Source organism: Rhea pennata, chromosome 6, assembly GCF_028389875.1.
Source record: "Rhea pennata isolate bPtePen1 chromosome 6, bPtePen1.pri, whole genome shotgun sequence".
Lineage (NCBI taxonomy): Eukaryota > Metazoa > Chordata > Aves > Rheiformes > Rheidae > Rhea > Rhea pennata.
Window position 1 is genome coordinate 38,986,160 of NC_084668.1, and position 23,886 is coordinate 39,010,045.

The window sequence follows — 23,886 nt, forward strand, 5'->3', positions numbered from 1 at the left end:
AGAGGAACACAGACTTCCAGATGCTACAAGTCATGTACCTCCTACCTACCTAGATGTAGCTTACCAGGGAAACGTATTATTCTTTTATATTTGCAAACTGAAAATTCTCATCATTTAGAAAGCAGTTCCTCAGACACAAATCAATAACAGAATTCATTTTGAAACAAGAAAACAAGGCACATAAACTAATTGATCATTTGCATGGACAAAGTTGTGGCATACTAAAAACAGCCAAACCCTGTTTCTTTATGAAATATTCATCTATGTAACAGAACACGAAGCAAATCATCTTCAGTGCTCTCATTAGGGGAGGCATAAAACACTTCTCTACATATTTGAGCTACTGTTTATGGTGCTGCACATTTAAAGTGCAGGTCAGCTCTGAGAAGCAAGTATGAAAATACCTCTGCTGTCCCTGTGCTGCTTCCTTATCTATAAATGATATACTCATAAGTAAAAAATATGTTTCTACTCCATGAGAAAGAAGATGCACCCAGCTATTTGATCATTTTTAGGCAGTGTTACCTTCTGGAGCCCTCAAACCCTCAGAGACGCCAGTAAAGCTTGACACTCGTCTGAACACGATCTTACCCCACTTTCTGGCCCTTTGAGCTGCTGACCATACTGGAATGGCTGGGACAAAGCAAAAAACAGGGGAGAGGACCCAGCTCAGAGCTATGCTGCTTTTGCAGCAGACTAAGGGGATTCCACAAAGTTTCTCTCAAATCATGGTAATTGTATGGAATTAATCCTCTACATCAATTACAGCTATTATTTTCAGAGGTATACATTTGCTCTTTCACCCCACACTGTATTTGATTAGATTAAAACCTGAATGAATTAAAAGAGAGGCGGATGCAAACAGAAACCCTCTGTAATTTATTCTGTGATTTAGACTATTCCAAACCAGTGGATCTAACAACTGCCAAGCACTGTATTTTCATTGATTTATTGTCTCATGACTCCTGGTTGGGTGATACTTGGTCTTCAACAAAGAGGACAACGGAGTCTGAATCAGTGCATTTGTCACTGTTTGCATCTTGGTCAAATCTGGAACAAAACCTGGAGTTAAATTAGTACCGTCTCTTTCCGTGAAGGTATCCGAGCTCACAGACATTTTGTCACTGCCAGTTTGACCATTGGATCCAGGCAGCTGTTGGGACAATTTAGCACCTTCTTGGTGGTCCTGCTGGTCCTTCCCTAGTTCTTTTGTCAGATTGAGAAACACCTAGGGAGCAAGAAAACATAAGAGACGACTGGTCCAAACAACTCCATTTACTGAAATGATAATCAGAATCCACTCTCCTACACAATTCTGTGGCTTCTATTCCTACTCTGTAATGCAGTTGTTGGGGCAGTTGTTTCCTTTCTACTCTGACAGCAAAATGCACTTTATTTTCAGTATAAAATTTCTGTTAGAAGCAAACAGGGTCTTTAAACCTTTTGTCCCCGACCCTTCTCAACTCCTGTTTCCCTTTCCTCTGTTGCAGCTGTGGAAATCTAAACGTTTGCTGCTACCTTTGTGACTTACCTTAGCCTAATACCATTTCATACTGTGACTAATGAGTAGGAGTAAACCAAGCTAGATTTCAGCTCAGGCCCTCGATTATTACTTCTCACTGGGTGAGTGTAGGAGGAGTAGTTAACACATGACTCTCCCCACAAGTGGGTTTATCTCCCTGAGATATTTTTCTCCCTAGCCTCTGACAATCCTGACTGCTTCCACACTGTGGCTGAGTGCACTCATGAAGTTCAGCACATGGGAGAACACTGGCAAAGTGGCTAAGCATGCACAAAAGGCACCTGAGTTACACATAGCACGTACAATACAATTTGTGTTCTTGCATAAAACAGGCAAGAAATTCCAGGCAGAGTGTAGATACAGACTCCCTGCCTCCTTTTCTAGAAGACATGAACTGTGCTCATCACTGAAAGCTCCTTTTTTGTTTCTGGTGTAGTTAAAGGTTTGCATTTATTTGACAAGAGGTTTCCAGTGTTCAAAACAGTGTTTGCGGTAAGAAGGGATGCTTGATAGAATCAGTCACCTTAGACTCTGAACAAGCACAAGAATGAGTGTGGTCCTTATACCAGCATCTACCACTTTCCAAAGAATCGACTCTTTCCATTCTTCCACTGGGACAAACACTTCTAATTATAAGCAGAAGCAAGACAACCTTCTCAGACTGAGCAGCCAGCCAGCATGAATTACCTTGAGACACACCAAGTGACTTGTACAATACAGCACTCACACAGAAGTTTACCATTCAGACTGTTTGCTAACTCCCTCCCTGCTGATTGTGTTTGCAGATAAAACCCAAATTCTTGGAATTCAAACACAATACACATAGTACAATTCAAACAGAAATTCACCATTCCTCTCTTTCTGTAGTCTAACTCCAGCCTCTTATTTTCTGGGTAAAATACTGAAAAGCACTTAGCAAGGTGAGACAGGGTTACACTGGGCAGGAGTATACGTATGGGTTTATGTAAATATCTATGCATTCACACCATGTTTATAAATTAAGACAATGAACCAACCAAACTACATCTTCCCTGCCCAACTCTCACATCCAACGCATGGCACCATCTAGCCCAGGAAACAGAGTTACACAGTGCCATGAAGCCAATCTCCGCAGCGTTTCACTAAATTGAGTGGACCCAGAGCTCTTACCTCTTCCACGGTTGTGTTTGAAATCCCATAGCAACCAAGGTGGAGATCGTTCAGACTGGCATCAAGGGCTCTGAGAAGTGCCTGGTAGGCCCCAGAGACTGTCGACTTGAAGGGTGGAAGCACGTACACAAGCTCTCCACCAATATCTTCCTTGAGATAAGCCTCTGGGAGGTGTGACTGGATCAGGGAAGTCACTGCTGCTGTGTCACACTCCTCTATCACGTTCTGAAAAATGAGAAAAACACTCTGTGGTCACCAAGAGGGCCCTGAGGTTGAGCTTCCAAACACAGGACTCAACTGAAATTCTGTCTCACAGCATAACCATGTAGGTGAGCTCTCGGTCTAGGCATACAACACTTCAGTTTAAACATCAAGGAGAGAGAAAACTGGATTTATGACCCTTGAAGGAGACACAGGAGGTTTAATGTCAACTTGTGGTATAGACTTTCTCAGGCTCCACACTGCTAAGTAAAAGCTGAGTTCTGGAAACTTTGGGGACCATGCTGGATGCAGCTGGGGTCCATCCAGCCTTACACGTTTGTGGTTGAGCTCCTTCTGTCCAGAGATGTGCTGACACTGGGCTCCTTCTACCTGCTGAAAAGCTTATAGTAAGACAGAGAAAAAGCCTTGCTACAATAGAGAGCAGACACCCGCACTTGGCTGCAAGCACAAGCACACCCTTTTTCCCATTAAAAATGAGGCCTGCACATGGGTCCTTTTTATTTTTCTCCATCTATACTGCCAGCAATTTGGAAGAGAAGGTGATTTCTGTCTGTATCTGCACATAAGACCATGTGCTGGGTCTGCAAATGGTATCATAATAAATAAGATCAGAGTTCCCCCCCTCCCTGCATGTCGTAGAACACTTTGCCTCAGGTGATATAACACCTACAAACATTCCTACTGGCATTATTTCTCTGCACTCTTAGATATTCCTTGTGCCTTTAACCCTCAATGAGACCCTGTTCCTTCCTCACAAAGCAGCACACTGACATTTCTGCTTCCGGAGGGCCAAAGAGACTGGTGTGGTGGCCTTGCTGGAGAGCCTCCCTCTGCTTTGAGGGGAAGTGAGGGTGATAGGCTTTGCTGGCATTTCTCTGAGAAGCGCTGTTCACACATCCAGACCTTCAGTAATTCTTTGGTGCCTCTCTGTATATAACACAGCCACCTAGTTTCCGCTCCATCCTCAGACCTGCCACCCAGCTCCTGCTGACAGCCATATGTGCCTGCATCCTTTGACAAGCCCTAACGATCCCCCTCTGCAAATAAGCTGCTGAGAGCTCTAACTTCGCAGAATGTGGGTCTGTAAACCAAGCAAATCTCTACCTCTCCCCCAGCAGTGCCGGCTGCATTCACAGGACATCAAAAGGAAGCTATAGCCCAGTGGGAAGAGAGGACAAAAAGGACCATGTCACTCACCTGGCATGTGGCTCAGGTTCAGAGCTCTGCCTCATCTTTTAGAGCAATGCTCTGTGTAGAGGGGCTGAAGCTAAGTCTCCCAGCTTTGGGGGAATGCTCCGTATAGCCTATCTTTCTGAAGGAAACTTATTTATAAAAGGTGGGTGAAGACCAGCACACGGCAGGCAGAGCAAGACAAGGAGCAGAGCACATCCTAACCCTAATTAGGGTCTCAGTGGTTGGGCCTTATGAAAAAAGAACAGCCCAGAGAAACAGTCCAGCATACTCTTGAACCTCTGTGGCCAAAAAAAATTTCAACCAAAATTCTAAAAAACCTCCCACTGACTTTCACTTGGGCCTTCTCATGATACTGAGAGTCTCTCCTCTCACTAGTCACCCAAAACTAAGCACATGTGGGTGCTGCTGCCTCATTGTACCAGCCAGAGAAAGGCAATAAAGCTGCCAGTACTCATTTTTAGAGTTCTCTTTTCAGGACTTGTCTTACTGTCTAGAAACCAGAAAGCAAACCAACTGAGAAATAGCAGGCAAATGTTCCCAAAGGTTTTCTGTGCTTTTGGTAACCAAAAAGAGCAATGACACTCTTTTCCCCAGTCACTGCATTGGGTGAACATCTACCCAGTCCCTCAGTTCCTGCTCAGCCTTGAACTCTCATGCAGCAAACAGAGCCCATTTGCAGCCCACACTGCCTTTTTCTTGTCACAGCACACTGTTCCAAACCAGATTATTCTAGCCCTGGTCCAGACACTTTCATCCTGGAATGAAGTGGTCACATAGAGAAGTTATTCCATAAAAGTGAAATTATACTGGAACACCCATTCCACCACAGAATGCAAGGCTGAGACGAATCTTCTGTAACATGCTTTATGTCTATAGGACTCTATGACTTGGCTCTTTCCTTCCTGTCACTTGATTGACTAGACTTCCCACACAAGATATCTATCATAAAAACAAACATTTCTCTTCATATGAGCCTGAAAATTTAGGATGAACTCTGACATAAACCTTCATACACAAACTTCTATGCATTCTTACATAAACCTTCTTACACAAACCTTCTTTTTGGTGAGAGTCAGGTGGTATCCATCACCAAATGTTTCCTTGAGATAGAATGGTGACCCACAGCATTTGAGCCCTCCGTGCTCTAGGAAGGCAATTCGGTCACTCAGAACTTCTGCTTCATCCAAGTGATGTGTGGAGAGAATAATGGTTCTGCCTGGAAAACACAGAGCTGACGTTAGCCAGAGCAGAATAAATACACATAATGATGAGAAACAGATGAACGCTGCACTGAATTGGAAGACACAAAGTATCAGATAAAAATACACAGTATTCTTTTGGAATTAATAGTAAAACTGGATGAAAGGCAACAGCACAGAGAAACTGAAAGTCAGCATAATATAATCTGCCTATTATGGCAAACTTACTTTTCCAGTGACACTCTGAATTTACAAGAATCACCCAAGATTCCCTAGAGGAATCTGCAAAGTCCCAGTCCCCCACAGACAGTTCTCTGTGGTCTCAAAAACCCGGAGTTCAAAGTCACTGATGAAGACATCAAAAACTTTCAAAAGTGACACACCGTCTTTGCCACTGGGTGGCATCTTGTCTTATCACAGTACCTTTTTTATTCTTGGAGATAATTTCCCAAATACTCCTCCGAGAGCATGGATCCACCCCTGTGGTTGGTTCATCCAATATCACAACCCTTGATCCACCCAGGAGAGCAATAGCTATGGACAACTTCCTCTTCGTCCCTCCAGACAGGGAACCAGCTAGTTTATGACGATGGCCATATAGTCCAGTCTCCTTCAAAGTCCTTGAAAACAAAGGAAAAAAAATCCCAAAGGCTGCACTTCAAGAATCTTTTAAAAAAGTAGGGAATCTGAAAGCAGCAAACAACATAACTGCAGATGAAAAACTGCTCAGATGTGGACTGCTCTGCTAAATGGTAATAGAGCTGAGAGATGATTCATCCTGCAGCTCAGACACTGGGATTTTAATTTTAACATTTTTTAGGGTGTCTTCTGACAAGCCAAGGTTAAAGGCTCAACCCCATGAACCGAGAACATCAAAATCCAAATTCCCTGGGATGGTCTGGCTGCATCATGTCTTTGCAGAATCAATAAAGTTGGCATCAGAAAGACTGGTTAATTAAATCTCTTTCTGGGGAAAATTGTAGAGAAGCAAGGACTAGACCTGAGGCCCATAATTCATCTCCAAAGAATTGCCACAGAAGCTTGTCAGCCCCCTGGAGAAGAGACCTTGTTTTCTAACAGTCACAGATTTCAACACTCAATATAGTCCTCTAGTCAGGCCTCCTGCATTACTCTGACTTTAGGCTGGGCCAACAGCAGAGCTCAAAACCATGTATCTGAGCTTTGCAGTGGCAATAGCATGACCACACAATGAGTAATTCTGGTAGCCCTCTCCCTTCTCCAACCCTGCTATTTCCATATACCTCTTCACTTCTTGGTAGAGTTCCTCTTTACTCCAGTGAGGGACTTTGATGTACCCATAGAGCAGCAGGTGTTCCTTTGTGGTAAGGTAATTGAACAGCACATTGTGTTGCATACACACACCCATGTTTTTCCTGATAACTTCCTGGTCAGTCTTGATGTCTTTGCCATAGACAAAGATAGTCCCTGATGATGTAGGGAACAGTCCGGTCAAAATAGATCTGAAAGGGAAAAATAAATACGAAAGGAACTGAAAAAGGACAAAGTCGCAAGAAATCTTTCATGGTCTTGTACCCACCATCACTTGCAAAGTTTCCCTGCATAACCATCACGCTCCTTACAGCTTCTTCTGGTGTCTGTCAATGCTTTGGTAGAGTGGTGGCCAGCTAACATCAAAGGGCAATCTCCTCCACCTCTGTGAGGACGCAGTGGGAAGTACTGAGCTCAGACACTGAACTCTCGCTACTTTTAACATGTACTTTATCAGTCTCCCCCTTCCCAAGTCAGACATGGGATATGTGCAGTGGTCTTAGTACACATGAATCCCCTTGGCTTCCAATTTAGTCACTGGAAATTCATATAATACCAGCTACTCTTCATTCTTTGAGATTTGGCTGCAGTATCCAGACAGCTTTATGTTGCTAACCACATCAGAGCATGGAAATCCAATTTCACTGCCATTATTGTCAAGAAATGGGAGAGGACTTTCAGACAAGACACCTCATGGAGGGCAGCACTTTCATCTGGTTCAAGCAAATAATTACCTATCTAGCAATGCATAAGAGACCTGAGTCAAACGCCTTCTCTCCAGAATAACTACTTGCACAATATAGTTCATTTTTATTGCTGTCCTGTAGGGACTGAAGAGAGAAGATGCATCTCAGACTGCCCTTCACCTTCCCAGAGCTTTCCTCTCTTAGGACTTTTAACCATCATTAAAAAGAAAAGGAGCGGTGACTTGTGACCTTGCTCAGGATCTGAAGTCTGCATTAAGTTTCTAGAAGCCATTATACTCTTCTGTATAACAGCTTTGCCTACACTTTGCAAAGAGGGCAGGAGATGAATTTATAATTAGCTGAGATGAAGCACACACCTGTCTTAGTGTTTTTGGCTCTTCTGGAGCTTCTACTTATCAGCTTAATGTGGCTTTCCCAGCAATGCATATACCTATTTCACCTATCAGTGGTGAAATCAAGGTCTACAGGTCTGTTTTAGTGCTGTTATCTAACAATTCAAATAATAATTTATAAAAGGCAAGGCTGGAAAGACTGAAAGATCAACGGATTAACTCACTGTTCTCCTTGCCAAGCAAACAGGCATGTTTGTACAGCTGAAATATACCATTACTAAGTTTTCCTGTTAATATCACTTTGGTGTGTGCACAAGCTACTGACAGCTTTCCAAGCAACCTAACCCCAGGCACTAAAGCATCATAGAAGAGAATGCTGGAACAGTTGCTGTGCTGTGTATTACAGGAATCCTGCAGATTAAGCAGCATATTCCTAATCAGAAAAGGACACCTATTTCTAAAAGGAAGGCACTGCTTAGGTTGTGAAAGAGCAAGGTTAAACTACAGAAGAGATCTGGCCTAAGAAAGCATCTTAATCAGCCTCAAAAGACAGTGCAGCACCACTTGCTCTCTTGTTCACCCACCATGCCCTACCAGATAAAATAACCCTGCTCTAAAGGAGACATACATGGTCGTAGTTTTCCCAGCTCCATTGTGTCCCAGCAGGGAAGTGATATTCCCTTCATAGAAGTTCAGGTTGAGGTTCTCCACTGCAGCTTTAGATCCGTAAATCTTTGTTATGCCATGGAGGGAGACTCCTAAGGTGAGATCAGTGGGCTCCGGTTCCAGGTGAGGAGGGGGTGCACCTTCAACACCAAAGAGAAGGATCAGGGGACAGTTATTGAACTGAAACAGATGTTTGTGCTGCTTTTTTCATCTCAGAGATAATCAGGGCTTTTAAAAAATAAAACCTAGCAAAAGTGTATTTCAGCAGGGAATTTAGAGAACATTTTGTAGGATCTGTATCATTTTATGCTCTTCAGGATTTCTCCCTTTCACTCCTGCAACTTCTAATAACTCCTGACAATAAGCATTAATCACTTTCAGAAAGGTCTCATATTTAGATGTTTCAGGGCACCTAACTTAATCTCTGCTAAGCAAGCAAAGAAAAGCAGAGGGCATAAAGCAAAACTACTGATGCATTTTATGTTAGGTAGCTTCAGCAAGATCTTACCTGTGATCTCACAATATTTTACAGATTAAATATTTACAGAGATAAAAACAGAAGCACATATCCCTGTTCCCAAATGGAAACTTGTATTTGCTTGTACAAATAAAAGTGTATTTCTATACAAAGTACTGTAGTGTGAGATAGATATATTCAAGTAACTGCCCACCTAGAGCATACACATACACAAATTCACATACAACATCAGTACAGGATTTCCACACCAAATAGGAAGTAAAATTTAAAAGCTAAATCTCCTTTCAGATAAATAACAGCTTCAAAGCTTTCCTGTGCTACAAAATGAGAATCAACACAGGAATGTGCTTTCTGAGTGTGTCCACTGCACTAATGACTACAAATAAAATGGTGCCCCTTTGCACATTTGGATTCATTTACCCAAGACATAAGTTAGCATCGTTACCCCATCTAGCATTCACATACATATCTTATTGTTGAGGGTGGCTTCTTTCCTTAACACCAGCTTCGTGAAGAGAAGGGCTCTTCGTTTCTCATTCCAGAAGGGGATATAACCATTGTATTCAATCCAGTAAGATGGAAGCAACGGAAAATACCAGGGAGCAGCCATACCATATCTCCCTGCATTGAGAAGATGATCATATTCAAGTATCTGCTTCTACAGGACACACCACTATATGGGTATGCTCTAAAAAGATTTTCAGAGATCTCTCTCCTCTCTTGGTGTGCTCACGAACTACGGACGCTATTGACATAGTAGGACGCGTTAGCTGGTATATTATTCTGAGTAACTTCATAACTGGAGGGCTGGAGTACTTCACTCCAGAAGACTGCTGTGTGCCTGTGGACTACTTCATTAGATGGTGAAGAAAAGCAAAAGACAAATGTACTTCTCTTGCCCACAGCAGGAATTACTTTTTGAAATCAAATGATAAGTAATGCAACACAAAATCACTTGCCTGACAAATGCAGGCTAACATGCTCTGTTCTCATTTTCACCAACCATTTGCACACATCCTCCCTTGTCCTTGGTCCCAGTTTATTCAGGGGTCCCAACTACCCATGTGATAAGCAAGGGAACCTTAATGCTTCCCTGCTCTGCCCTGTTCCAGGATCCATTAATACTCTCAGATATCCACCAAGACATGCCCCTTTTGATCCAGAAATGGAGGCATCCTGTGTGTGCAGACTGCCTTACTGCCTTAATCCTGGAATCGGCCAGCGTTACATTCACTGTTTTCTACAGGAGACGGTACTGCACCTCCCTCAAAGCTTCACATCCTTACCTGGGAAAACATTCCTTATATACCATCCCAAAATAAAGTAAATGAAGGAGTCTATCAGGATGAGCCAGCACATCCAGCCAAAGGAAGTGTTATCTCCAATCATTGGTGATTTATACATGTTGTCCCACTGCAGACCTGGAAAAAGGAATTTAGAAACACAAATAGAATCCATGTTAATGAAACGTCACAATCATGATGGCTTAAAGCACAGTTTTATCTACGATAAACATACCTACACCTTGGGCCTCATATCGAGCAATGTATTGACTTGCATAACTGAACGCAGTTGGAGACAACAGGCTCTTTGGAATAAGAAAAAATGAAAACAAAGAGTTTATGAGTCAATCGCAAAGAGAAATCAAGATAGTCAACAACTAGATACCTCACTGACTTGATCCAAGAGCCAGAAATATTAATGAGATTTTTTTCCATTGGTCACTGTGAGCACTGGACTAGGTCGACACTTCCAGTGACTGGCTATCATGCTGTCCTGAGCAGCATTCCTTCCTTTTGTTTCCCATACTCAGGGCCCGACCTCCTTCCTCACACAGGACACTGATCTTCCATGAGAAAACATATACTGAGAGGTAAGGAACATGAGTAATTAGCTGCCTTAGGTAGAGTCACACAAATAGACGGTGAAGAGCTTAAAAGCAGAGCGGATCTGTTTTTGAGAAATTCAGCTTAGGTTTATGCAATTAAGTAGTGCTTGAGAATGATGTGACACGTGGCTAATAATTTTACTGCTTGCTTTAATGGGTGTCACTTCTTGAATTTGGTGAACTTAAAGGAAACAAATCTGGCTTCTGGAACCTAAGTATCTAGGTGACAGCTACATAATTTCTTTGACAAGAAATAATCTACCTGCTTCTACCTGTGGCAAGAGGCACGGCTTTACATCTCTTCATGGTTAGGAATTTGAGATACACTAACTAAAAGATGAGCAGAGCCAGCTATGAGAGAAATAGGCACTGCGCAGCCTTCGTTCACAGCCCTGCTACTTAGACCCCTTACCGAACACAGCCTTGCTGTTCACTGTGGCTGGAGCTAACCCATTTTGCTTTGTGACTGGCAAAGGCAAAGTACATAGCTCAAACTACTACGACTCGGCTGACAGGTTGGAATTAAAATGTCACAAGTATTGCTTTCAGTCATAGGACACAACTAATTCCAAGTTTGCCTCGAGCAGTCCCCCGACAACTTTCCTCTTGTCACATGTTGTAGCGTTTGTCAATGCCCACTAGTAGAGTTTAGAAAGGCACCAAACTCATGCGCATTTGTGATATAAGCCAGATCAGATATAAGCCTCACTTACGGAAGGTTAGTGTCCATTTTCACACATGTGATCCTTCTTACTGAAAAACAGAACTTACCAGTAGGCTCTTCACAGAGAAGCTCAAATGATTCTCAATGACAAGCAACACAATGAAGGGGAAGAAGGTGAGGATGTATACGAGACTGCCCACCAAGGCTGCTATGTTGGTGTTGTTGAAGAAAACACTGATGAAGTAGCTCATGGCTATGATGGAGAGGCTGTAGTCCATAAGGTACAGGAACAGGAGCGCAGTGTTTGTTTTTGGAAGGATGTCACCCACTTTCAGCACAATGATGAGGAAGGTGACAGTGATTAAAAGGAAGATAGTGCACTCTATGAACCAGGCGATGAAATGGCTGCTGGCATTAACGCCCATCATTTTCATGTACTGCACAGAGAAAGGAGAAAGAATGAACCACAAACAACTCCTTAAGGGATCTTTTTGCTGATATTGATCTGTTTCATTTTTCTCTTTTCAATGTCTCGACAGAGTATAAAATCAAAACATGCTCTTTCACATTTTGGCACACTGCCATCTTGCTAACCAGGGAGAAACCAAGCACTCACGTTTCTGGAACGCCCTATGTTTGCAAAACAGTCCACTGCAAAGGGTAAGACAGATGGGATCTACGAGTATGAACTGTTGCAGCCCCAAAGCCCCAAAGCAACTGCTACCTTAGATTTGTTGCTTTTTTAAAGCATTTTCCTTACTTTCAAAAACAGGACCATGGAACTGTGGGTGGCTAGAGCGTAAAAACTCTTTCTCAAAGCATCTTTAAAACAAAAACATTTAATCCTCCCCAAAAGACACTGATGGGCAAATTAGCATGGTTATAATGAAGCAACATTCATTTATATTATCTGATGAACAAGTTGATAAGACTCATGTAGAACTGTAAATTTATATTACAAAATCCCAAAGAAACAATAACTGCTGACATCTTGCTGTAGATTATTATACACCTAGAAGGACTACTGACACCCAGGTTCTTAGAGACCATGAAACTGGATTCCCAAAACTAGGGTAAGGGACTGTCAGCTAGTCCCTGGGGTTCATTCATTTTAATCTCATTACAGTTCATAGAGTGTCTTTTCTTCAGAATGTTTTTGGGTAAACCAGCATTTGTTTCCATGGTACCAGATGAAGAACAAATCTGCTCAAGCTTTTGTGGCTTGCTGAAGCTTAGTTCTGTAAAAGTTCTTTGCTGTTCATCTCTGTTGACTTTGTTCACAGTGAAAACCTGAATTAAGTAAATTCCCTTTGTCTCAATGTCATTTCTTTTCCAATAGGCAACCTGAATCAAGAACTCCATTTCAGAGGAGCTGATATAAGATGCAGCACCTTCTGAAATATTTAGTAATTTGAAGGATAGGAAATGAGTTCACTTTTCATATCTGCATCCCCACCAGGTATGATTCAAGATAGGTTTTTAGAGAGCCTTTTTTAATCTTCAGAAGCTTGTAATTTTGTGACATCCCAAAGTTTCTAGTATTCAGAACTAAAAAGTAACATTCTCACCACTTTAAGGGCAAATATCCTGCATTTTTACAGTTTTGAACTTGGTTACAATGTCAGAATTCAAGCAGTGCAGGTCAAACAATAGGTATTTAAAGTATCATTTTCCTTAATACTCATTTTGCTCCATTTAATACTGCACATGAGATGTACTACTCACTAATAAGGAAAATCTCTTTATAATTTTGCATGCCACAGAAAGCTTCAACGTACCTCATAAAGCCTCAGATCTTTCTCTTGAACAAGTGTTTTAACAAAATCAGCTATAAACAGTACCCAGGCAGCCATCAGAGCAAATGGAAGAGAGTAGGTCACGCTGGTTAAAAACCTGTAAAAGGCAAATGTAGGCTTCAGCTGAATACAAAATGTTCTGAGGATTAAGGATTTATACTGAATATATTTTTCAGAATAATACTTTGGCGCAGGAAAAGACATGCTTATATTTCAAAACACGGAATATAATTAATAATCATAAAAATGCTATTTTTCCATGAAACTCCTGACTGTTTCAATTTTTTTTTAATATTTATTTATTTAACCATAAGGATATTTCTAGCCAGATTCTGGAAGCAATTTTCCACAGAAGCATCACTAGCAGGAGCAGAAACTGCCACCAGCAGGAACATCTAACTCTGAAGGAGAGCATCCCTCTTTTTGAGAAGTCACAGCAGCCAGCCACAACTCTCAGCTCTGTCAATAATGGCCAAATTTTCTGACTAGCCATATAACTTGTTACTTGAGTTTGGATTTAGGCACTTCCCAGAAGAGAGACGTATCTGCCCCACTAACGCACAGGCAGGTGCTGCAGACCCAGGCCTGCAACGCGGTCTTCACAATTCTCTGCTCCTGGCTTTAATCAAAATCTTCCTTCCATGCCAAATGTGCTCAGAAAAAAAGAAGTAACAATGGCCAACAATAAAATCCTCCTTCTGTGACGGAAAGTGTGCTTTTATAGCAGGGGATTCACTTCATTGTGTCTATAGGGCTCATGCTTTCCTCCTTTATTTCTAGACCTGGCTTTAAACAAATATCAGTGTTATTCCTGGGAAAAGTTTAATGTACAGTAACAGTAAAAAAAATGAACTTTAGAGTTTCATAATTTTCTCCCTGAAAAACTGAAAATTTCCCCCAAAGCAGTGCTTTCAGGAAAGGCTTCTGTACAATGAGCCCATATTTATAACAAACAGTAAAAAGGCATTTCAGAACTCTACTTTTTCTTTCTTTTTTGGCGGGGGGGCTAACACCTTGTGCATGATCTCCAGGCTATTAAAAATTCAGCATTTCCCCACACCTTCTGTACAGTGGTGTACAGACTTCTCTCCATTTCCCTAGAGGGAACTATGCGACAACAATCAATACATATTCATTTTATAATGATTTCTCCTGGATGCAATTCCAAAGCCTTTAGGTATTTTAATAATTGAGCAAACTCATGTCCCTCTGAACCTGGGGAGGGAATCCCAAAGGCAAGCTGTTCTTTGGCAGCCTAACAACAGGAAAGGGAGCAGATAACCCTGTACTAACCCTGCCCCCCAGCAGCCGTTCAATCACGGTCTAGAAGTATCTCACAACAATAACCCATATCTTTGCTGCAAGAAGTTGATGTTTCCTTTGAATGCTTACTGCCTGTGTACTTACAGGAACAAATAAGTGGCGGGCACTTTGCATGCAGTTACCTTAACAGGAGATTATAGATCCCTAGCTCCCCTAAGTGACAAGGCAATACAAGGTTAATGCATGTCCTACAGCTCCCACCGTCCTTCAGCTCACGCCGGAGAGATGCAGGCTTTTCAGTAGGAAAAGCTCCTGGTTTAGTCTGCACTCTTGGTCTAAGCGAGAAATCTGTACTGTCAGTCATGGCATGACCATCTCCCCTGCCACTAATATTTGCTGAACATCCTTCACTGCTTTGTAATGGACATGAAATTCCTTCCTTGTGCGTTTTCCACCCACTTCAGTCACCAGCTGCGGTCAGGGTAGTAACTCCGAGGAAGTACCACGCTGCCAGGTTTCCAATGCCAACCAAAATTGTCTTGCCAGAGGGGCAGGTCCTCAGCTGTGAGAAATTGGCTTCTCTGCATTGCATTTGGCAGAGTTACAGTTTATACTAGCTGCAGATCTGGCTCAAGATGAGTGGAAATGAAGATAATCCAAAACTTTTTGATCCGTTTTATCATTCAAAACTTATTCTGGTCCACAAACCGCTAACACTGCAGTGCTCTATATAATAGGCTGTTAACCCTGACAACTCAGTGCATCAAAAGCTCCTCTGTCTTCCTTCATTATTGTGGAGATGAATGGTACAATTTCCTCTTCCCTCTTACTATTTTTAACATATCTGTGAGAGAGATGCTTGCATTGAGAACTATTCACTATGCACTGAATACTAGCCAGAATTGCTGAAATGAATAACAAACATGACAGCTAGATAGCAAAATTGAAGAATGGAGCTCATAAACTTAGGGACTCTTTTTTTGCCCTCAAAATACATTTTCTTATTCTGTTGTAGCGCCTGTGTGTAAACATGTGCAGAACAAGCCAACAGTCATATCCTTTAACACAAGCCCTACCAATTCAAATCTCAGTTCCACTGCATGTGAAACAGGGACAGCACATTTCACCTGCTGTAGAGCTTGAAGTTATTATGACAATTCAGGTACATACAGAGCATTGAAAATACAAGACTGGGGAAAGTAATTAGATGACATTAATACCAGAGTGCAAAACTCCCTCTTTTCTGACCCTTGGAAAATCCCCAAAAGAAACTTTTGATTTCTGTCCCATGAGAATACAGTGTAAAGGAAATCAGTGCAACAGGTGAACTCCAGTCAGGTCAGATGAACTAACACAAAACACAAAGATTAAAAAAAAAAAAAACAAAAACAAAAAAAAAACAAAACAAAAAAAAAAACCACACATAAACTTACATATCCTTATTATAGCAGGGGTAAGGCATGGCCTGGACTTGAACAGCTACATCATCTGGACTCTTCCCAGTCTGTAATTCAATAATAGCTCTTTCAATGCTGTCCTGGATATAGATGAACGCCCGGCTGTAAATCTGGCTCTGTGAGGTTGAATTGTGCGGGCCCACTGTCCAAATGCGCTCCCTTATTCTGTTGGTAGTTTGAGTAATCCTGCTGCTCATCCGGATGGTGTAATTGAGCATAGGAGGGAGAGCCAGAGCCCCACGAACAGCATGCTGATGGGTGCGATGACTTGAAGGCAGCTTGAAAATGATACCTTAGAAAAGAAAGGGAAAACGCTTTCCTTCACTCAGAGCAAATAGCAGGTGAGCAGTACACACAGATACATAAAAACTTCTATTTTCTATTAGTCTTTTATACAACAGTCCCTTCACCTAGTTTCTCTGCTACACAAGAAATACTCAGACAGGTAGGCTGCTTATGGTCACTACTGAGGGTCTGGAAGCAGAAAGCACACATCATTGCAGCCACTTGTACTTTCAATATGACTGATGATCCTGAATGCTAAATACTCCCCCAGAGCTTAAAATGCTTTTCCCATCAAGTATTCAGAAAAAACAAAGGCTCTCAAAATAACCAGCTGTGTTCAGAAAAATCTTAGTGTTAACACAGACTGTCATATCTATTGTGTATGTCACTCAGCATGTGCACTGTTTGTAAATGCACCCAAACGTTCTCTATCAACAGATCTTGCATAGCAATGCTTTAACCTAAAAACACAGACATTGTTTTAAAGAAGGTCATGTTCATGGCCTATATTTTTCTGCACAAAAGATCTCCTACAAAGCTGAGAAATGTCTTAGAATCTAAAAGCTTGGTAAGTTCCTGTTAGGCAATGGCATGCGGTAAAAATAGTCTGATTGACAGGTTACCTTTTTGTTTTAAAATGCCTATTTGAAGAGAGGTAATGCCATAGAGGTTTCTCTTTCCAGAATATTTCGCATAATTATTCCACATATAAACTATGAAACTGAATGGAGGACAAACACAGAGGAAACTTGTCTTTTCCCACTGAAGCATTATTATTATCATGGTCTGATGTTTGTAGAAAAGTTTATGTCAATACTTCAAATATGAGATGTAAAACCAAACAGGTCAAGGGATTTGTAAGTAAATCCTAACTGAGAAGATATTGTGTATTTTTTTTAAATTAAGCTAGGTGTTTATCATTCAAATTTAGATAATCTCCTTTCTTGCCCCCATCTCATTCTGTGGTTTAACTCGAAGCTTCAATCCACTCCTACAAATGTTAAGGCTGTGACCATGAAGAGACACTGCAGTATTGATGCGTTTGGCTGGAAAATCTAAAGAGTTTAATATCTTCTAACAGAGTGGACGGCCTTGTATCTTTCTTGAGTAAAAGACTTTCTTTTCCTTTATAGGGTAGCCAGAGGGAAGGCAGCTTTGTCATGAAGATCTACCAGGGGAACTGAAACTTTGTTCAGCTGAGAACTAACCTGGAGAACAGACAAGCCTACCAAAGGCTTTCTATACGAATAGTGAAGGTATAAAAACACGTAGGTTTAAAAAGGAGAGTGTAAAACAGTGCCATGAGGAAGTTTGAGTGTGCTGCTACCACATCCACTGGGTAAAAACCCCACTGTTGCATGGTTGGAGCCATGACCACAACAGTCACTGATGGAAAGTCAAATCTGTTGCACTGGACTCTCACTCTGTAGGCTAATTCTAATCAACAGGGAAATTCAAGACTGTCACGTACTTGCAAAAAGCTCATTCCTCAGAAAGAGCTCTTTGGCCACCATTTCCATTTCCTCTACGTTTTTGGCTGCTTGAATGCGATTAAATGAGACACAGGAGGACACATTCACAGCAAGAGTAGCTAATGTATTCAGCTGACTGACAATGTCAGCGTTGTTCTGTAATTCCAGCCGAATATTATCTGTAATAAAAATAAAAATCAGTAGCATCACCACACACAACAGAAGAAGCATCAAATCATTTCGCTCTTTACACAAAATGACACCAGGAAGGAAGAAAAAGCATCACAGTAAACATTAAGTGTAAAATAACATTGCTGCACTTAACAGGGCAATGAAGGCATGTTGTTGACCCAATTTTTATGTTAATCACTTGTAATATACTCGTGAGTTTGCCCTTGGGAAAATGCCAGCAATGAAATGTGACAGCCATCCCAAATCAGAAGTCGCTACTAACCTGCTGGGTTTTTAGACTCGCGTGTGATGCTCGCCATTCATTCTACATCTAATGGCTTTTGATGTAATCAGCACATCTGCTATCTACTCTGTCTCAGGGGAGAACGTGCTTTTTTCCAAGCACGTCAACCAAAAGTTAGGTCTGTTGTGCTGATGTGTGTACTAAACCTGATAATGCAGTTTAATAAAGATACTGGTGTTTCCTGTCTGTTTTAAAAAGTGACTGCATAATGCAGTGTAACTAATACGGAACAGCTGCTGCAGGAACGATGATTTTACTGGGAGCGCAGACAGAGGTACTACTCGTGAGATGACTAATACGCAGGGTTCACTGTAAACAGTAGGTTGATATCCTTTAGACTGTAATGGACTAAAGCCACCCCTGGCTTATGCTGAGTTTTCCTTGCACAAGCTAAATTTGTGTTACAGCTATGACCATCCACTGAAAAAACAGGAAGGGGCTACACAGCCAGCTAGGAGGGGCTGTGATCACTGTGCTGCACACTAACATGGTACATCCCCCCTCTGTTAGCTGACGACTCTCAACGCAGATCAGGAACTCACTGTGAATGACCATGCAAGACTTCTGAAGAACAACAAATCCTGGCAGAGCATCTTACCAATGTCCTTGACTTGATCAGCCTGGGTTCTTTTATTTTATTCCTTCCTTTTCTGTTCTGGGAGACTTTCAAGCTAAACCCTGATGGTGATGTGAGTTCTCTACATTTCCCATCAGAGTCCTAGGAAGCTCATTTAAAGTTGTAATTATGGCTAAACAGTGTCCTCCAGTGGCCACAATCAGCTGCAGAGATTCCCATCCTGCTATTCCTGCAGTGTTCCCAAGCAACTTCCCTTCAAACAGGCCCTTTGCTTTCTGGGAGACTTTGCCCATAGACTACTAGGTTTTTAAATGACAGCTGAGATTGCCTTGTGTTAAAGATCAGACACCGGCCAGAGGAAGAGCGGTACCAGAGGATGGATGCAATATGGTGACTCTGGAACTGCCAGGCCTTTAGTACAAACAGGAGGGCAGGATACATGGAACAACTTACCCAACTCATTTATTTGACTCAGAAGTTCAACTGCATCCAAATCCACCATTAGCTTGATAAAAACCTGCACAAAGGGATTCTGCAGGGCATTCTATCAACAAGTAAAGAAGGAAAGCATCAGTTTAACCACAAACTCTGTGAGCTTACTCAGTGTATTTCTAAAATAGACTTGCTTCCTTCACAGAGCATTTGTACAACCTCCTCTTACTCCTTTCTTGACCTTCCACTTTTCACTCTGTATGGCATGATGGGGAAATGTTAGCAATGAAAAGGTCTTACAAAACCCTGTGAGTCCAAGCTACTGTTTTCTTGGAATCAACAGAGGACACCTACTGACACCTCTAGGCATTAGACTTCCACGGAAAAATTTTGGGCCTGAAATCTTAGTAAATGTCACTTCTGTTTGTTTTAGAGTCCTGTGAATACAGGCAGAATGCAATGGATGGAGTCCAACGTGTAGCTTAGGAGACCAGCTGTCACATTTTTGTTTGAATTGTACATTATTCCACAAAAAAGTGCAGTCAGCAGAGAGTATTTCATTTCATTTTTACATACTCCACCCTGGATTTTCTCACTGTTCCATGGATATTGCAATGCACTCTAGCCACTGAAATTAACTTATAATGTTTTAGGGTTCCAGAGATCTCATTTCTATAAAAAGCCACAATAGTTTTGTAAGAAAAGGAGACAATTTTTACAGTTTTGGAGAACACAAAACAAGTATATGAAACACTACAGCATTACTGCTTTCTGCATCCAAGCAAAGACAGGCTCCTTAGGAGGGGAAAGGGAAATTCTATTTAGATTCACTGAGGTACAAAGACATCTTCTAGTTCTTATGTGTGTACCCAGAACTACATGCTTATTATAGATACTTTTTCATTTTCTGAAAAAGTCATTTCTTGTCTGGTCTCGGCTGGCTGGATCACTCCATCAAGCAGAAAGTTAATTTACAAACTGCAGAGTGTTCCCCACTCATCTTAGCCTTCCAGCAGGCCTCAGCATGGCCAAAGTGTCAGGGAGCATATTATAGACAATCATTTCAGAAAGAGCATTTGCATGGCAGGGTGCTTTGGGAGTATTTTTATTAAGAAAACAGGCAGGCATGGCTGGGAACTGAAAGACAGAAACCTGAGAATGGCTTCCCTAGTAGAGTAAGGTCTCCCTGGACACACTGGAACCCCAATTTATTTCAGTGAAGAAATCACCCTCCCAAATCACTCTTGCAAGAGGCACAATGGAGATGAAACCCTCATACCTTGATAATCGGAACTGTTTGGTTCAATTTAGTCAGTGAATTCATGATGACAGGAGACTTGTCCAGCCACTCCTGGGACTTCAGGGATAGGTCAGCCATCTGCTTCAAGGTTGTATTAGACTACAAAAGAAACCCGTAACGCCACATAAGGATCCATTTAGTCATTGTCTTAAAGCTTTTTTTTTAAAAAAAATAAAAGGCCCAAGACCAAATTTGGGTTCTTTAGGATTTTTCTTAGCATCCTATCGCTGTTTGGCTAAATACCACCTTAGCACATGTTGAAATTGGATGTAAAGCTCATATGCAATGTCTAGAGCACAGAGCATGTCTTGTATGCCAGCTTTCCTTCTATCATTATCCTGCTTGCCAGCAAGTGCTGGTTAGCATTTGTCCTAGGAGACATCTTTCTATTATTGCCTGAAAATACTGGGGTGAAACTTCATGAACTGAAGGGCTTAAGAAAATCATATCATAGATATAAGACCAACAGCAATTGTTTGGCAGCAAGATTTATATAAAGACAAAGGCTGGAATAAAGGATGGAACAGCAGTGGAACTAGGAAAAAAAATACTTTGATTAATACTCCAAATAGGCAGAAAATAGACTTTGCTTCTCAAAAAAAAAGCCAGCCTGTGTTGGACACAAACTAAAATCCCTTTGAGTAGGCATATCCTGGTGAACTATAAACAAAGTCATACCTTCTCCATGATTGCTCGAGTTTCTGGAGTATCTGGTGTATAAAGGATCTTCCCAAGCACCATTGGTTTTAAGAAAGACCAAATTAAAGCTCCAGTAGGGGTCTTGACCAAGTCCAGGTAAAAGGATAAACAGAATGGTGCTGCAAGGGGAGAAAAATCAAACAAATTGTCCAGAGCACAAGTAGACCAGACACAAGAAAGCTACCAGCGTGTTCTTTCCGTCTGCTCAGTTTGTTGCTGTGTCCAAATTACTTCAGAGCTCTTTTCTAAGACTCCCGTGTCTTGACAAAAGTAATCCACCATCATCTCCTGTTGCTGAATCCAAAGCAACAGGAGTCTCACTGTTTAAGCTAAGATTCTCTCCTTGAAGGTTAAATTGAGTTTTTGTGAACTCAGAGGAGCCAATAATGTCAGTGCAGTCAGAAAAACTATAAATCAAGAAAAAGCAGTGACCTGTCAAGCCCTAAAACCAAATCATCAGCAACTGGGAAATACTGCACCATCAAGTACTGTTCCTCTACAGATGCTGTTTTCCTTTTAACTTTTACGAAAATAAGCCACCAATAAACAGAGCAGTGCAGATTCTCAGCTAGCGTAAATCACCGGCTCTCCAGAAGCATTTTGGGAAACAACTTACTGCTGAACCTCTCTGGAAACATTTTGGTTTAGCTCTAAAATATCTTTGCTTCAAGGTAAAGCCAAGCTTACTGGAATCATGAGGAATGCCATATTTCCTCATCTTCTTTTGGACATGGGCATCCTCCACGGAAGAACTGTTGCCTACAGGGTCTTCAAAATCAGGAAGCAAAGACTCAAAAAACAGGGGTGTGATTTCCTGGTTGCAGAGAACTTTTGACATGGACTTAAATGTGCCTTGCGTTATCCCAAAGTTGTTTGATTTCAGTAAGGTCTGCAGAAGACAGAAAAAAAAATGCCAATGAATCCTATATGTTAAAAGCATCCCATTCTGAGGGGAAAGAAGGATGGCAGAATTAGAGAATTCTAATTCTTACTAGAATTAGACAGCAGGTATTAAACATTTTTATAGATTTATTTTCTTCTCTCTACAAAACAAGGGGCTTTCCTTGGAAAGCCTGAAACTATCTGCATATTTTTTTGTACCCTTACTGGAATACATGAACATAAAATGTGCCCTTACGGCTAACCTCTCCTATAACAGATGTGGGAAATTTACTTCAAGGCATGAGATACAATGCAGAAATTGCTTGTAATGCGTGTAATGAAGGTGCCTGGCAACACTTATGCATCCTGGGTTACAAAAGAGAGTTTATCACATAGATGTGCACATCCCTTATCCCCATGCAGTCCATGACTACATATGGTCCTGCTATGACTGGGCAAAGTGATTACCAGTGCTACCTGGGCTGCCATTCACTGCAGATCAGAGGAGGGGATCCAGAACTGGATGAATTTAGTAAAACCTTTCGAACAGGTAACAGCTGTCAGAACAGGACTAGGCTCATATTGAATGGTCTGGGCAGTGCTGAGGGTGCCCAAAACCTGACCTGATCTAGTTTATGCCTAAGCTGGGGCTGATTTTTGCTGTTGACTTGAATGGCTTTGGATAGCCTTTAATAGGCAGTTCAGTTCTCCAGTTGTTTCCATCTGTCCCCTTCCACTGCACCTGTACATTTTCTCGAAAGCCAACCCTGTTTCGAGACAGTTGTTCATCCCCCTGTCCCTTAACCATGTCAGGCACATGACCATTGCACTGCTCCAAATCAAAACATGCACCAGAAGGGAACATGAGAGTTTGGCAGAAACTCTTCTTAGGACACTGCTGCTTTAAAATAGATTTTGATTCAGTAACCTATAATTTAAGGCACCTGCAGCTTCTAGAATAAGAGATTTCTGTGCAAACAGTTCCAAAAGTGTATTCTCTCCAAAACAAATGCACACTACACATACCTTAGTCAGAGGCACATTTCTAGACTGTCGGAGCTTTTTGAGTGAATGAATAGCTTGTAGCAATGGATGCATGCCAGATTCTACCTGGTGTCTGAAGTATTTTATTTCTGTCAGAAGGCCTAACATCTTGTCCACAGGTTTCTGAAGATCCTTAGGGAAAAACATCTACAAACAACACCAAGGAAATCAATTACGATTAGCAGGAATCTCTGTGTGCACATACACAGACACCCATATTCTTGTGTTGATTCTAAGGCAGAGATTGTGGCTTTTCCAAACAGCTAGGAGGCTTAGAGAACAGAAGTCCCACAGGAAATGAGTAAGATTCGTATTTCTAAATCCTCAAGTGCTTTCGCAAACCCCTTCTCTGAATATTACATAGTCTCAATAGAGCATCTTTCCAAACACCTACAATTGGGAAACGTTCATCAGAAATTGGCTCAGATACAATCCGAGTCTCTTAAAGGTAGTATATTGTACAACATAAAGGTCAGACACTACAAGTGGTTTTTGAGTCAAATTCATTGGCATTCTCATTTAATAATCTGTTTTCCCCAGGACCTCCTCTGTAGCATTTTAAAACATGCATTGAATATGTACTTCTTAGTGAATGTATTTTGGTATGTCACTTATGTAGTTATACATGTGGGGTATTTGAATCATGTAACTACCTGGCAGTGACAACTGGGTTAGGGAAATCTATTTTTCTGGACTTGCTTCAGGGCTTTTCTTTTCAAATGATTAAAAAAAATAGCCCAGTGTTTTATTTTGGGGAAGCCTGAACCCAGCTGGGAATGTTCGAGAGGTTGTGACAGCATATAAATGATACTAGCACAGAGGGAGACATTTAGAGCAAGTCCAGTGCCTTTAAATAAGGTCTGCTGGTTTACAGCAGCTGGGATCTTCATTTA

The 23,886-nt window shown here is 41.5% G+C and overlaps 1 protein-coding gene across 1 annotated transcript in view; it reads right to left on the reverse strand.

The window, feature by feature from the left end:
• ABCA12 (ATP binding cassette subfamily A member 12) overlaps positions 1–23,886 on the reverse strand; it is an 88,398-nt gene that overhangs the window by 26,076 nt on the left and 38,436 nt on the right. Inside the window, exons 17-34 of the mRNA XM_062578362.1 lie at positions 22,976–23,140; positions 21,755–21,956; positions 21,047–21,186; positions 20,348–20,467; positions 19,090–19,180; positions 17,584–17,763; positions 15,804–16,119; positions 13,090–13,204; positions 11,419–11,748; positions 10,278–10,347; positions 10,046–10,180; positions 9,225–9,380; positions 8,244–8,421; positions 6,549–6,767; positions 5,710–5,906; positions 5,143–5,303; positions 2,672–2,896; positions 1,081–1,228 (exon numbers count right to left, since the gene is read on the reverse strand). Of these exons, the coding sequence (XP_062434346.1) occupies positions 1,081–1,228; positions 2,672–2,896; positions 5,143–5,303; positions 5,710–5,906; positions 6,549–6,767; positions 8,244–8,421; positions 9,225–9,380; positions 10,046–10,180; positions 10,278–10,347; positions 11,419–11,748; positions 13,090–13,204; positions 15,804–16,119; positions 17,584–17,763; positions 19,090–19,180; positions 20,348–20,467; positions 21,047–21,186; positions 21,755–21,956; positions 22,976–23,140 (3,148 nt within the window). The remainder of the gene's footprint in view (positions 1–1,080; positions 1,229–2,671; positions 2,897–5,142; positions 5,304–5,709; positions 5,907–6,548; positions 6,768–8,243; positions 8,422–9,224; positions 9,381–10,045; positions 10,181–10,277; positions 10,348–11,418; positions 11,749–13,089; positions 13,205–15,803; positions 16,120–17,583; positions 17,764–19,089; positions 19,181–20,347; positions 20,468–21,046; positions 21,187–21,754; positions 21,957–22,975; positions 23,141–23,886) is intronic.